This window comes from Tarenaya hassleriana, unplaced genomic scaffold (assembly GCF_000463585.1).
Source record: "Tarenaya hassleriana unplaced genomic scaffold, ASM46358v1 Cleome7, whole genome shotgun sequence".
Taxonomy (NCBI): Eukaryota; Viridiplantae; Streptophyta; class Magnoliopsida; order Brassicales; family Cleomaceae; genus Tarenaya; species Tarenaya hassleriana.
Window position 1 is genome coordinate 77,649 of NW_010969548.1, and position 13,267 is coordinate 90,915.

At 37.2% G+C, this 13,267-nt stretch overlaps 2 protein-coding genes, 1 long non-coding RNA gene and 2 other non-coding genes across 6 annotated transcripts; 3 read left to right on the forward strand and 2 right to left on the reverse strand.

The window, feature by feature from the left end:
• Positions 1-1,542: 1,542 nt before the first annotated feature.
• Positions 1,543-2,372, forward strand: LOC104800415 (mavicyanin). Its single transcript, XM_010523210.2, has 2 exons — positions 1,543-1,783; positions 1,918-2,372. Exons 1-2 carry the CDS (start codon positions 1,597-1,599, stop codon positions 2,298-2,300), a joined length of 570 nt encoding a protein of 189 aa, XP_010521512.1. The 5' UTR covers positions 1,543-1,596; the 3' UTR covers positions 2,301-2,372.
• A 244-nt stretch (positions 2,373-2,616) lies between these two features.
• TRNAR-UCU lies at positions 2,617-2,689 on the reverse strand. The gene has a single exon. It is a non-coding gene; the product is annotated as a tRNA-Arg (tRNA).
• A 935-nt stretch (positions 2,690-3,624) lies between these two features.
• Positions 3,625-3,698, forward strand: TRNAN-GUU. The gene has a single exon. It is a non-coding gene; the product is annotated as a tRNA-Asn (tRNA).
• A 127-nt stretch (positions 3,699-3,825) lies between these two features.
• LOC104800416 (aquaporin TIP2-1-like) lies at positions 3,826-5,270 on the reverse strand. Its single transcript, XM_010523211.2, has 3 exons — positions 5,114-5,270; positions 4,740-4,990; positions 3,826-4,362 (listed from the first exon to the last, which is right to left on the reverse strand). The coding sequence occupies exons 1-3, from the start codon at positions 5,238-5,240 to the stop codon at positions 3,994-3,996; spliced, it is 747 nt and encodes a 248-aa protein (XP_010521513.1). The 5' UTR covers positions 5,241-5,270; the 3' UTR covers positions 3,826-3,993.
• Positions 5,271-7,289: 2,019 nt separating this feature from the next.
• On the forward strand, positions 7,290-9,484 carry LOC104800417. 2 transcript variants are annotated; one of them, XR_769729.1, is made up of 3 exons: positions 7,290-7,619; positions 7,914-9,039; positions 9,238-9,484. It is a non-coding gene; the product is annotated as an uncharacterized LOC104800417 (long non-coding RNA). The 2 variants fall into 2 exon arrangements; XR_769728.2 differs by having other exon boundaries at positions 7,389-7,619; positions 7,914-9,478.
• The last annotated feature ends 3,783 nt before the right edge of the window (positions 9,485-13,267 follow it).

A 13,267-nucleotide genomic window follows, 5' to 3' on the forward strand; every position in this document is an offset into this window, starting at 1 on the left:
GAAAGGTGGCATGGGTGGTAAAGTTCGGTGTTCTATAGAATTGGAGCCTAGAACTTTGAGCTATGGCCAGCTCAGCTTCGCCAGGGTACACTCTTACTCTCTTCTTCTTCTTCTCAATTAACTAATGATGGAGATCATATCATATATTATGTGATATACATACACATACATATATATGTGTGTGTGTGTGTGTGTGTGTGTGTGTGTGGAAAATTAAGGTGCATGCGTTGATATTGTTTTTGATGATGATGGTGATCGATGTGAGCAGGAAATGGCGGAAGCAGCGGTGGCTCAGAAGGAGGATGAAGACATAGTGGAGAAGATAGCGGAGGTTGAAAGCAGAAGCATCATCGTCAGCTTAAACTCAGGTGAAACCATGCAGGGGGAGAAGCAGCATCACCACTCTCCATGCCTTTGCTCCGCCCTTCATCGTCACCCCCAGCCCCTCTCTGCCCCTTTCTGAGGCCCATTTTCCAACCGGACCGGATTATATTGGGCCGGAGGAATCAAATCCCAGATCAACGGGTTTGTGCCACGTGTGATCTTCCCGGGTCCTAGCTCATGGTCGGTGATTCTTTGACCCGTTGGTCGTACCCTTTTCGGCCCACTACCTGTTGTGTATTTATATTTATTACCTATCCCGGTTTAATGTACGTAACGTTGGTTATTCTCTATTTTTTTTTTGTTGAACCGAACCAATTGCGTTCGGGGCTTCAGACTTGTCTTAAGCCATCCGTGTTATAGAAAAACCTGCAGTTGGTTTAAATAAATTTCATTCGAATCTTTGAGTAATAAGTCAGAAAAGATCATAAGTTTGGTTAAGTCACGAAATTTCCTTTCCAAACGCTAAAATTTTTTTTTTCAACAAGCACGATAGTCTCTGCCAATGGATGACACAGAAAAAAATAAAATAAAAAATTATCCTTTAAAGCCATCGGCAATCTCATAAGCCTGATATGAAAAACTCCCAAACTTTGATTAGGACAGATGACGGCGAAAGATGCATTAGGGTTTGTAATCTTAAGCTTGATTAGCGAGTCCCAAACCAATGATCAATACATCAAATAGATCATGTAAACATGGAAATTCACTAATATCGGAGGGAAAAAAACAAATAACCTGCAAATGCACTTCAGAGATCCGAAAACATCACCAAGTCACGAGAATGAGATGGGCTAGAAGAGGAGGCCCGGACGCTTCCTCTTCCCACCGCCGATACGTCAAATACAGACTTGGGCTCGCCGGCATGACGGCGGAGATAGCCGCCGCCATCAGAATCAGAATGTTGTTGTCGAATGTAGAATTAAGAGCGAGCAAAACGGTGCGTTTAGGGAATCGCGGAATGGGGAGATGCTCCACGTCAGCAAGTTGAAGGCAACTGCAGGGGCCCCACGACTCCAGCACACACGTTGCGAGGAAGAGGGGGTTTTAACCGTCAATTAACACCACTCTCGACTGCATGCCCACTTCGTTGCCATCATAATATAAATCTCGTTCTTTCTCTTCTCTCCGCAAACCCACTTCACAAAATTCACACGAACTCAAGCCCAAGTGTTTTTTGTTGGAATCTGACAAAAACCAAAAGCAATCTATAAGATGACGAGATCTTGGTCGTTTTGCCTTTGGGCTTTGGCGGTGATTGCGGCCATGGAAGCAGCTGCTGATGCTTCTAGGGTTTTCAAGGTAGGAGACGACTTTGGCTGGAGAGTTCCTTTTGACAACGACCCCTCTCTTTACAGCCACTGGGCCACCTCCAAAAGGTTCCATATTGGAGATTCTCTCTGTAAGTATACTCACTCTCTCTTTAATTATTTTTTGGGGTCGCATTTTCCTTCTGATCATGATGGTGAAAAATGTCCGTTTGTTAAGATAGACTATAACCTTTAAGAACATTCGATTCTCTGCATGTGTCGGAAGCATTTGTGTACCGGAACGACTCGGTGGTAGAGGTGGACAAATGGGGATTCTACCACTGCAACGGGAGCGATCCCATAGTGGCGTTCGACAACGGGAACAGCACGGTGAAGCTGAACCGGCCTGGCCCGTTCTACTTCATCAGCGGCGTGACCGACCGTTGTCGGAGCGGACAGCGTCTTATTGTCGAAGTCATGCACTTCCATCGCCACCACCACCATCACGCCTCTCCTCCTTCCTCCATGACCGCGTCTTCCTTTCCTTCCATGGCTCCATCATCGCCACTCTCCTCCCCTCACTCCTCCTCCCCGCACTCCCACACTCTTTCCGCTTCCGTCCTGCTCGGCCTCCCCTCTTTTGCGGCCGTCGTTATGTTCGTTGTTTGATCCATTTGCTTATCTATTTATGTATTTTTTTTGTTTATCTTCTAGTGTTTTTGTTGACATTTCATTGCGATATTTTCGCCCGTAGACATATTATATTCAACATTGTTTCTGTTACTAATTAATACTCCCGTGTTTTTTTCCATTGCATTCTGAAGTTTGTCTTGCATTAATATATGGATGTATGTATCTATATATACTATTTATTAAAACTGAATTACTCGACCTCCACTGTATATATACCACACACATATATACACTAAGATGCGGATGGAAAATTTAACAAAAAAAAAAAAGATACGGATAGAAAAAAACGACACACGCCCAGTGGGACTCGAACCCAAAATCGCCTGATTAGAAGTCAGGCGCCTTATCCATTAGGCCATGGGCGCTTACGACGATAGTATATTAATAAAATTTAGATGAGCAAAAATTCCGCAGAGAGTATCTTCAACTTATGATACAACGCTATAATAGAAAAATATTTGCAGTAGTAAATATACATATATATTACGTATGAATCGTTCGATCACCTATGTTTACAAAATCACTCTATATTTGAAATCCGAATTTTAGTAAACTTTTTTTTTTGTTAACTGTAATGTATATTAATAAATCCGTTTTACAACCGGATGTTCATCCAGAGTCTTACAAAATAGAGCGTTACAACCCAGGTGTAAATAGAGAGTCAATACATTAATAGTCAAATATCAAAATGTCGAAACCATTTATTTATGTGAGATAACCATGACGAAAGATACAATTGTAGTAAACTTTGATAGGAAAACTCTGATAGTTGGCCTTTGCATTTGTGCCTCTACGCCAAACTCTTTGTCGGTGTTAACTCGGTTTCCAAAACAACAAAACGAACCCCTAGCACGGTTTCCTCAAATTTGTAGACCTACTTTTTTACCCTCTAGGTCATGTGATCCGTCTAGTTGGGTTTGCCATTCTTCTTTTTGAATAATGTTTTGGTTAATACTTAGGGTTACAAATCCTAGAACCGTTGGTACCTCTTGAAGTGAAAGGTTTTAGAATTGATGCTATCCATATATATCATAGAATTGGCTGTAACATATAGGGCCTTATCTCTATCTTTTGCATGAGAAGAAAGCGAAGGCCCTATATGTTAATAATGGATAATATCTCAACTTCGTCGTTCAAGGACTTTTGAAGAGTGCATATCGAAGGTAGAACTGAACGGTTAGTAAATTGAGTACCCATTCTGTGACAACTTTCAATAACTTACCCTCTTTTTTTGTGCCTTTAGTAGGCTGGTTGTATGAAGTAAGTTATATATATGTATTTGTTGCACTGCGAAACAAAAGCTGGAGTAGCTCAGTTGGTTAGAGCGTGTGGCTGTTAACCACAAGGTCGGAGGTTCAAACCCTCCCTCTAGCGTTATCTTTTTTTTTTGGGGTTTTCTCTGTCTGGGACAACATCCATTTGTTAATGTATGTTTATTCCCGTTGTTTGTTTCTTTAATTTTTGGTACATATATTTGAAATAAAAACATTCATTTCACAACTTTACCATCTAATTATGCGGTCCATTGCAAGAAAGAAAGACGATACGGAAGACTCTGAGCATTAACCGATCAATAAACATGGAGATCAAACCAAACTATAAATAAAAAGAAAACGAGAAGTCGACAACATTTTGTCATGACGACAAGATGGAGTAAAGGTGAAGAAACTCAGAAGTCAGAGGACAAGGGCGCATGCTCAGAGGACATGAAGACGCTGGAGTAGACGAGACCGGCAAGGCCGCCGCCGATTAGGGGACCAACCCAATAGACCCAGTGGCCGGAGAAATCTCCGGAGGCGACGGCTGGTCCAAATGACCTTGCCGGGTTCATGGAACCGCCTGAGAAAGGGCCGGCGGCTAGGATGTTGGCTCCGACGATGAGACCGATGGCGATGGGAGCGATGGTGCCGAGAGAGCCTCTCTTTGGGTCAGCAGCTGTGGCATAGACTGTGTAAACCAGCGCGAATGTCACTATGATCTCCATCACCACTCCCCCTAACGCTCCCACTCCCTCTGCCACGCTGTGGGTCGGTGTACTCTGCCAATAATCATATCATATTATATTATACATATAACATGGGTCAGAAGTGTTTATTTTTCTCCTATTTTAAAGGATTTTAATTTAAAAAAAGAAAGAAAATAAATTCAAATTTTTAGAACCATCATCATCATAGGGTTTTCTATCCTTTCTAACCTTTCGTAATTCTTTTTTTAACGAGGAAAATAATGAATCTATAAATTTCTTTTAAACTTATTTTCTTAAGATAAATAGAGATGAAACGTCAAAACGAATAATCCTGTTTCTAATTTTCTAAAGGGTTTTTATTCATTAAAAAACAAATTATATGGGTCATTTAATTGTTATTTCTAACAAAAGAGAGTAAAGAGGGTTATATTATATATATATGAACATACGAGGCCACCGGTGACAGCCTTTAGAAGAAAGCAGGCGGCGACCGAACCAAGGAGCTGGGCGATCCAATAGAAGATGGAAGTGAGAATGGTGATCTGGCCGCCGAGAGCCAAGCCGAAGGTGACGGCCGGGTTGACGTGGCCGCCTGAGATGTTGGCTCCGACAGCCACTGCTACGAACAGAGCTAAGCCATGGCATAGGGCGATCGCCACCAGCCCGGCCGGATCCAGAGCCGCATTTCCCGTCACCTTGTCTGAAAAAAAAAAACATGCCATGCCACGCCACGCCATGCATGCATTATACGTTGTTATATATATATATACACACACACATTGGTTGAATTTGATAATGATGATAATAAATGAGGAAAACTGACTGAAGGCAATGGCGGATCCAACGCCGGCGAAAACGAAGAGCAAGGTGGAGATGAACTCTGCCAAGTACGCCTTGAGAGATGCCAAGCTAAACGAGTCGTCCAATCTCCCAAACGCAATCCCTCCCATTTTTTTTAATTTTGTTTTACTTTACAATATACGAAGAAATAAAGTATGTGCCTATTTATAGACCTATGCCACTTTGAATGATTTAATAATTAATTTTTAAAAAATAAAATGCTTTAGTCATTATGAAAGAGAAATGAGATAACGACGGTATGTTGGTCGATTTCATGTACGTACGTACGGTACGTTAGCTACTTGAACTCTACTTAATTATAATCAACGTAAAAATAATTATATATCGTTGTGTTTCCTCACGTCTGTTACGTATAGTATTGGTTTTCTAATGATTATTATTGTTTGATATATACTCCCGAGTTCCGTCCTTGTAATATTTGTACTAGTTGTAGGTGTGGAACCGATTATATTTTGATAAGCTTGGTGATTATATAGTTATAAGATAAATTGAAAGCGAATCTCTCTAATCGATGCGTCAGATTTTATTTGAATCGATCGACTACGTTAAAGTAAACTAAAGCGATATTGGATTAATGTCAATTCATGGACGAAATATACATAGAATGCAAATTTGTTTAGAAGTTAGTTCATTAGTAGCCAGAGGAGGATTATAATTAAAAAAAGGGTTGCATCTTCAACAAAATCTCAAACACTGTTAATCCATGAACTTACTTACTAACCTTAATCAGATTAAACACTAAGAACACTAAACCCAAGTTTGAATGAGTATACTCTTCTATCCTGAATTTAAATTCGTGAAATTCCAGATTATAAAAAAAAAATTAAAAACAATAAATCATAGTTCAATCAATAAAATGGACCAAAAAATATTTGTTACGCTATGAATTCGAATCTTAAATTTGAGGAGAGGGTATATAATCAAAATTATATGATTGATTTTCGACTCCAAAATTAATTTGAAACTTAGGATATCGGCTTAAAAAAAATACTGAGGTCAATAATTCAAGGTTATTTGAAAACGGGATAAAAAAGACTGGGGTGGGCCCACAGAGTGCACCGACAGTCCAAACTCCACTTTCCTTTCTGTGGATCTAATTTGGTTTGGCCCAATAACCCATCTCTAACCACATTCCCCCTTCCCAACCTAATCCATCAATTTTGTTTTTGTTTTTTTTATATATAATAAAATCATAAATTTTATAATATTTTGTTGAAAACCCAAATTTTATTTCCATTTCAACACCATATAGTTAAATAAAAATGCAATACGACATCCATGAATAACCCCCTTCGTATACACCAGCAACACGTAATCGAATTTTATTTTTCATTTCATTTAAATCTCACCGAAAAAATGATTTATGTATTTTGTAGATGCTATTTTATCTTTATTACATTTTTTCAAGATCGAAAGTCGAAAATCCAGATGTGTTAATCTCTTAAAATTTTTATTTTAAAATTTTCTCTTTTATTTATGTATTAGTATAAAAAAAATTATTTTTTTTTATGACAACAGGTAATAAACTAATGAATTGAGACGGGGTTATCGTTAATTTCTTTAATCAAAATCTAACATTACGCTTATTAGCAGTTGCGTGGCTGTAAAAAATCAAAGAGATTAATTTTTACCATTGCCGTCGTTCAACAATTTCCAGGCGTAGCATTTGAGAACAGAGCGTATAAATTATAATTACTATAAGCATTAAAAAAAATATTCACAACGTCAATTGTTTTTTGATCTTGGCGTCTCGTAGTTGGTGACGTCGACTTACAATTTTGTGGATACAATTACAATTTTACAATTTTGAAACGGTCGGTCCGGATTATAGTTTTCTAATGATTAATATGATAAAATAGATTTTTAAAAAAAAGAAATATAGAGAGAAACACAATGATGGAAGGTTGGTGGCCGGCCAAAAGAAATTGAAAAAAAAAAAAGAAAGAAGAAAATGTTGGAAAGATGGAGAAAATCCCTCTGTCTTTTATTTATCAGCTCCCTTTTATTATGAAATGATATTTTTTATCCTTTCCGTGAATATATTTATATTTTGGCAATTATTAGAGGGATTCTATTTTCTATTTAATGTAATTTTTCGTTTTAACAAAAAAAGAAAAGAAGCAACCCTTCATACTTTTTTTTACCTTGACACCTAGACACGGGCCTCTTAGATAAAGTTTAACTTAGTAAAAGCCCAAGACATTTAAAGGAAAGCCCATTTCTAGGTCTTAAAGTTTTAACTTAATGGGAATTTTAATCTTACTGTATTGCCACGTCCGCACCGTGAGATGTTCAAGGACAAAAAGACAGAAATGCCCTTAACGACCTCGCCCAAAATCTGTGTCTCCGGCGGAATTCTGAGAAGAGTAGTAGCGGCTACGCAGCGCTGCCGGCTCCAGAGGGAAGAGGAGGCACGGATGGATGTGTACGCACGAGCAATTGCTTCCTCGACGGCACTCCCTTCCCTGGTATTGTTTTTCCTCTCTGATTCTACATCTTACTGGTCGGATTGTTTTCCTTTTCTCCCTTTCCGAGCCGATTCGATTTCTCTTATGGAGTTCTGGGTCGTGTTTTCTTTGTCTTGTCGGAGAAGGGTTCCGTTGATAAGTTCGCATACCTCCACTATATTCTCTCGCTATCTCCTTCATTCGACCATTCGATCCGAGTTTCAGTTTCTGGACTGAGTCACTTTGCAATTCAACTTCTCTTGTTGTCTGCTTCATCCGACCATTCCTCATTACTGATGTTGTTTCTCTGTACAGTCAGAACAGGTTGTGTTGCCTCTGTTGGTGGTCAGTACCTCTGGTCTCGTTTGCAGTCATTTTCTGTCTTCCCGATGAGATGGGGTGTCATTGTACAGAAAAGAGTTAAGTCTTCCTCTTCTGCCATGGAAATAGACAGTTGTTCTGTTTGTTTCCTCGTATAGAGACCGTTGCCATGGCGGGTTTGGACTAAGATAAGGAATCTACAAAGCTGCATCCTTTTTAATCTGTTATTCTTTCTTTATACAGGAAGAGGAATGTATTTTCGTACATGGATTCTTGTGCATTTCGTTTAGGTCCTCGATGATAATGAACAATCTTGGAATTGTTAATATGCCGGTGGAGGACCATGGAACTCCTTCCAAACAACCGGATGAGCTTACTGTGAGATTAGGGTTTAAGGTTTTTTGGGTAAACGGGTATTATGGACCGATGTCCAGACTAATCATGGGATCGGGAGTAAGCTATGTGATTGAAATTACGATCATCTCCCTACCTTGGAACTCGAACTCGGGACGGGATAGACTCTTTGAATACCTATTTCACCGGTTGATCTACCCAAGTTGGATAGGGTTAAGGTTGTTATTATCTTTTATGCTGCTAGGTCCTAGATCAAGTTGTTTGTCTTTGTTTTACCTTCGCTTTGAGTTCACTATGAAACAGTGAGACGATAACTAAGGTCAGGCTCAGAAACGCGAACTTGTTTAGCGGTTTTACCATGCTCTTTACGATCCATTTATTAGTTTTTGAATCCATAACACAACCGTAGAAAGGAATTTTTGCTTGATTGCTGTGTTTGCCTAGCTGTTGACATTCTCAGTTCACGATACAACAGCAGAAAAGGGAACCAAGATCGGATAACGAAATGTCTCGATGTTCCTAAAAGTCCTGTTGAATGTGCTAGACCTCAGAGGTGTTCTTGATAATGCGATTATTAGCTTCTTTCTTAGTTCACATGAAATATTGATATATGTGAACCAAGACCAGATACTGAGACGTTATGATTTCCTCAAATCCGTCACGGCTTTTCTTTCTCTTGATTCAGGTCATTGAACAAGTTTTAAGAGCTAGGCTTGTTCACAGGAGTCTCCATTTGAACCGATGCTGTTCTTCAGTACTTACATATGTAGTAATCGAGTTTAAGATTTCAATACCCATCAATTATGAACATCATTTTCTTGGTTCTGATTTCATCCTGTGGTGGAACAAGTCAGCGGTCTCTATAGAATTTTGTGACCGCTGTCATGTCTTACAACCTATCCATAGCTTTCTAACTGATGTAGAGGAATTTCTTTTTTCTGATGCACTGAAAAATAATTTGAAGGGAGATTTGGCGCACTGGTCGGGATGTTGCCGTTGTTATCTAGAGGTCAAAGGTTCGAGTTCTGGAAGCCTACGCCTTTAAGGTGGAGACCCGGATCATTGGCGACCGGCCAGAACGATTGTTGAACCTAAGACATTCTCGTAAGGCTTTGCTTGATTTGGTTTTCTAGAAAGATAATGTAGAGCTCTCCTATTAGGCTGGACCCAGAAACCCATTTTATATGTAAGCCGTCAGTTTAGTTTGGGTATTCTGAAGGTTTAATAATAATAATAATAATAATAATAATAATAATAATAATAATAATAATAATAATAAAGTTGGAAATTGGGAAAATGGGGGTGAGAATGAATCCCACTAAGTAAAAAAATGGACCGTCAATAATAATGGGCCTAACACAAGAACCGCATGCATAACCCAAACTGCCAAACGCATCCGAAAACGTTTCGGCGTAGGCTCCCAAGGGCTCGGATGTTTCATCTAACCGTGTTCACGCCAACTAACTGTCGCGCTTATAGTTGGGGGGACTGTATAATATTTCATATATGTGTGTGTGTATATATATATATATGCTAATGCAACTTGGTTGGCCCTGCTGTATTTGTTTAGCCTAATCCACATTGAAACCAAATATCTCTTTGTTCCCTGTCATCCATCACCCCTCACATGTTTGGCAGCTGCAGTTTAAAGGCCAAACCTTTGATCATTGCAAAATATTCAATATAACGCCTTTTGTAATATACCTATATATATATATATATATAGGTATATCAGTTATAAATTGAACCGGTAGTTGTTTTTCTTTTTGCTATGAATTATTTTTTAAAAAAACTGTTCATGATCACACAATTTAGTGCTGCTCTTGGTATCGTCGGGATTTATATCATGATATATATAGATATAGTTCCCAACTAATGTGTTGTTGGACCCAACAAACCGCTTTATATGTATAGCCTTTCATTTAAGCGTGCGGTTGCAATAAAAATGTTTGGTTTAACCGTGTATGTATGGTAAGCATGCTGCATATATATACATAGTTTCTGCGAAGCATTTATTTTATCATAGCAGAACATGTAAATCTCGTTTTTTTTCCTAAATACTTGTGGGTATATGTATAGTCTTCAAGAAATTATCTATGGTGAACCCTTAATGCTGGTGTATATGCATGCATACACAGTGTGTTCATATATATATATATATAGTATTTCAGTATAATTATTATATAAAAAAATTTCAGTATAATTACCTTCTTAATTATCAATGGTAGTCGGCATATTATTTGTCACTTTCTGGTTGGTCGATTCTATCCAACATGTCGTTGGCGAGTGATCAAGTTTGGGGTAATAGATAACTCCACCTTGAGGTTGAGTGTTCGATTCCTGGCTGGTGGAGAGAGAGATAATTTCTGGGTCTATATGGTCCATATACATAGGTTGCTTCCGAGGTAGAGATTTACCTAGTTAGCGCGCCCGAAGGATAGCAGATAGGGATCCTCCGTTATAAAAAATATATATATTTAATAAAATTGAAACCAAATTTTATTTTTACAACAGATGACTCCTAGCGGCTTCTCTTCGAACGCGTTGATTACGTAAACCTCTTACACAGAGAAGAGACCAGAATTGGAACCAAGCTTGTTTGTATATGATAGAGATAGACATAATAAACTATGGAGAAGCAACATTAGGAATAATATGGCATCGAGCATAAGCAAAAAAACATTTGTAATTTTGAACGTACCATGTAACATTTGACTATCGAGTAATCCTTATTGTAAACACGCATTTCTTGGTTTCACAAATATATATATATATAATACTTAATATAATTACCATTTAAACAAAAGTAAAGTTTGCGTGAATACGAAACCCTAGGAAACCCAATAACACTGTTTATTTAAATAAGACAAAAGGGGGTGATGTGACGTCTACACCGTATCTACCCTTCCTCTAACTACCCATACGTTGAAAACCATTTCATTAATTTTATTTTTTTTATTTTGTTTATTGAGTTGGACCTCGCCATTACCCGTGTGCCACCAAAACTTTAATTCTTCCATAGTCTCAAGTTTTTACTCTTTTAATTCCCTTTTTTTTTCCAACCATATTTTCTGTCATGACTTATTTTTTTTGGTAATCGGTTAATCAATATCTAAATTAATTTGACATCCGAAGTCAGCCATATTATTTAGATTATAAATTCTCTCTCTAAATTTGAAATTCAAATTCGGACTCGGATATATGGAACACACGATTTTTTTTTCAAACTCAATCCGTGCCAATTTCAACATCTCGATCGTAATTTTTTTGGGCTGCACACATATAACCATTTCTCCTTTGATCTATGAATATATCTTTTTGTCACCTCCACAACAAATCATACGTCACCCTAAATGAATTTCAATTTCATTTCTTGGAAAAAAAAAAGGTAGCATTGATCGTCGTTAAATTACATGCTGTTTATTTTATGATCATATTTGTCTGAATTCACCGAATCTGATAGTGCGTGTGTGTGTATACATATACGTGTATATATATATATATATAAAGGAACAAGTGGGTTTTAAATTTGGAGGCAAATCCATTAATGCATTGATTTCTTATATATGTTCATATAAATGATGCACATACAGTTGTTCCTTTTCTGATTTCTACAACTGGAGACAACGAGCGGTCAAACTCTCTTCGAGCCGCAAGTCGTTCCTCTTTTTTTTTTTTTTTTTTTTTTTTTTTTTGTTTTTTTTTTCGGTTATTAGTTTGTGTAATTTGAATTTGGTTTCTTTTTTCCTTTGTGTCATGTATATAACCGTTCGGTTATGGATTTTCAAAAACTAAAATAACTGAACTTAAATTAACTGTAATCGATTAATCCAAACCGAACAGTTCACCCAACTCTAATATAAACTAAATAGCATTTTAAAAAAAATGAAAATGCAAGAGAAAATTTGAAAAGTTTCAATCTTTTTTTTTCCTCCTAATTTGGTTCAAGATTTGGAATTCTTATTTGGTTCAAGATTTATGTATAGTTTATTTGTCCTCCGTCTATTTCATTATTCAATCCCTCTTACACATTTGTTTTTAATATTTCATTCTACAATTAGTGTACAAGATATATAGAACTAGATTGTCTCTATATTACCTTATCTATGATGAATTTTTTGTGAGTATTCAAGATAATTTTTGGGTTTTTGTGGATATTCGTTCAAAACCTGAGCTGAGCTGTGACTGTACGGCCTTTGCCCACGTGGCTTCGGTAATTGTTCCCACTAATTCATTGGCTCATTTTGGTTTCTGTAATTATTTATATATATATATATATATATATATATATCATATTCCTACTAAGGTTTCGTGTAATTATTTATACACTAGAATCAATGAAAACAATGTGAAAATCATAATAACCCTCTCTTCGTTAATTTCAAGTTTTTAAGGTTTTTTTTTTTATGTTAGAGATAGCCCACGTCATCGTACTGACTATAGACTGTATACATGTTGCGTTTGGATATATCTATCTGTCATTAGTTTAATGCATATATGTGTATATAGGTCCTAGGGTCAAATATAATACAGCGAATTCATCAAGCAATTATTTGGGGATATTCAAGGTTACAAGGAAATGTATTATTGCATGTGAGGAGAGCAAGAAATTTCTTCTAGCCCTAATAATATTTTTCTTGGATATTGATTTAAGCTATGTGAAAATCTCTTACCTATCTAATTTCGGAGAATGGGATCTTTCTTGACTACATAATTATGATATTATATGTATGTAAACCGGTTTGGGCTACCATTTGAGGGTATATATCATTTTGTATGGTATATATTTATTAACATTCTACACACAAATATAAAATAATCAATTATATGTGGGAGAATGTGTATTGCATGAAACATTTTGAATTCATTTATAGATCGGACGAACTTTTAGGGTCCGATTATGATTCAAGACAGACAATTCATAATTAGAACTATCCAAGATTCATGCAGTCCATTTCAGAAAGACGTGGAAAACAGTGTGCACAAATATGGCT

Coding starts and splice junctions, on each gene's coding strand:
- LOC104800416 (XM_010523211.2), bottom strand. CDS start 5,240: ATGGGAGGGATTGCGTTTGGGAGATTGGACGACTCGTTTAGCTTGGCA. Junction 4,991..5,113: donor TGGATCCGCCATTGCCTTCA/GTCAGTTTTCCT, acceptor TTTTTTTTTCAG/ACAAGGTGACGGGAAATGCG. Junction 4,363..4,739: donor AGGCTGTCACCGGTGGCCTC/GTATGTTCATAT, acceptor GATTATTGGCAG/AGTACACCGACCCACAGCGT.
- LOC104800415 (XM_010523210.2), top strand. CDS start 1,597: ATGACGAGATCTTGGTCGTTTTGCCTTTGGGCTTTGGCGGTGATTGCG. Junction 1,784..1,917: donor CCATATTGGAGATTCTCTCT/GTAAGTATACTC, acceptor ATGTGTCGGAAG/CATTTGTGTACCGGAACGAC.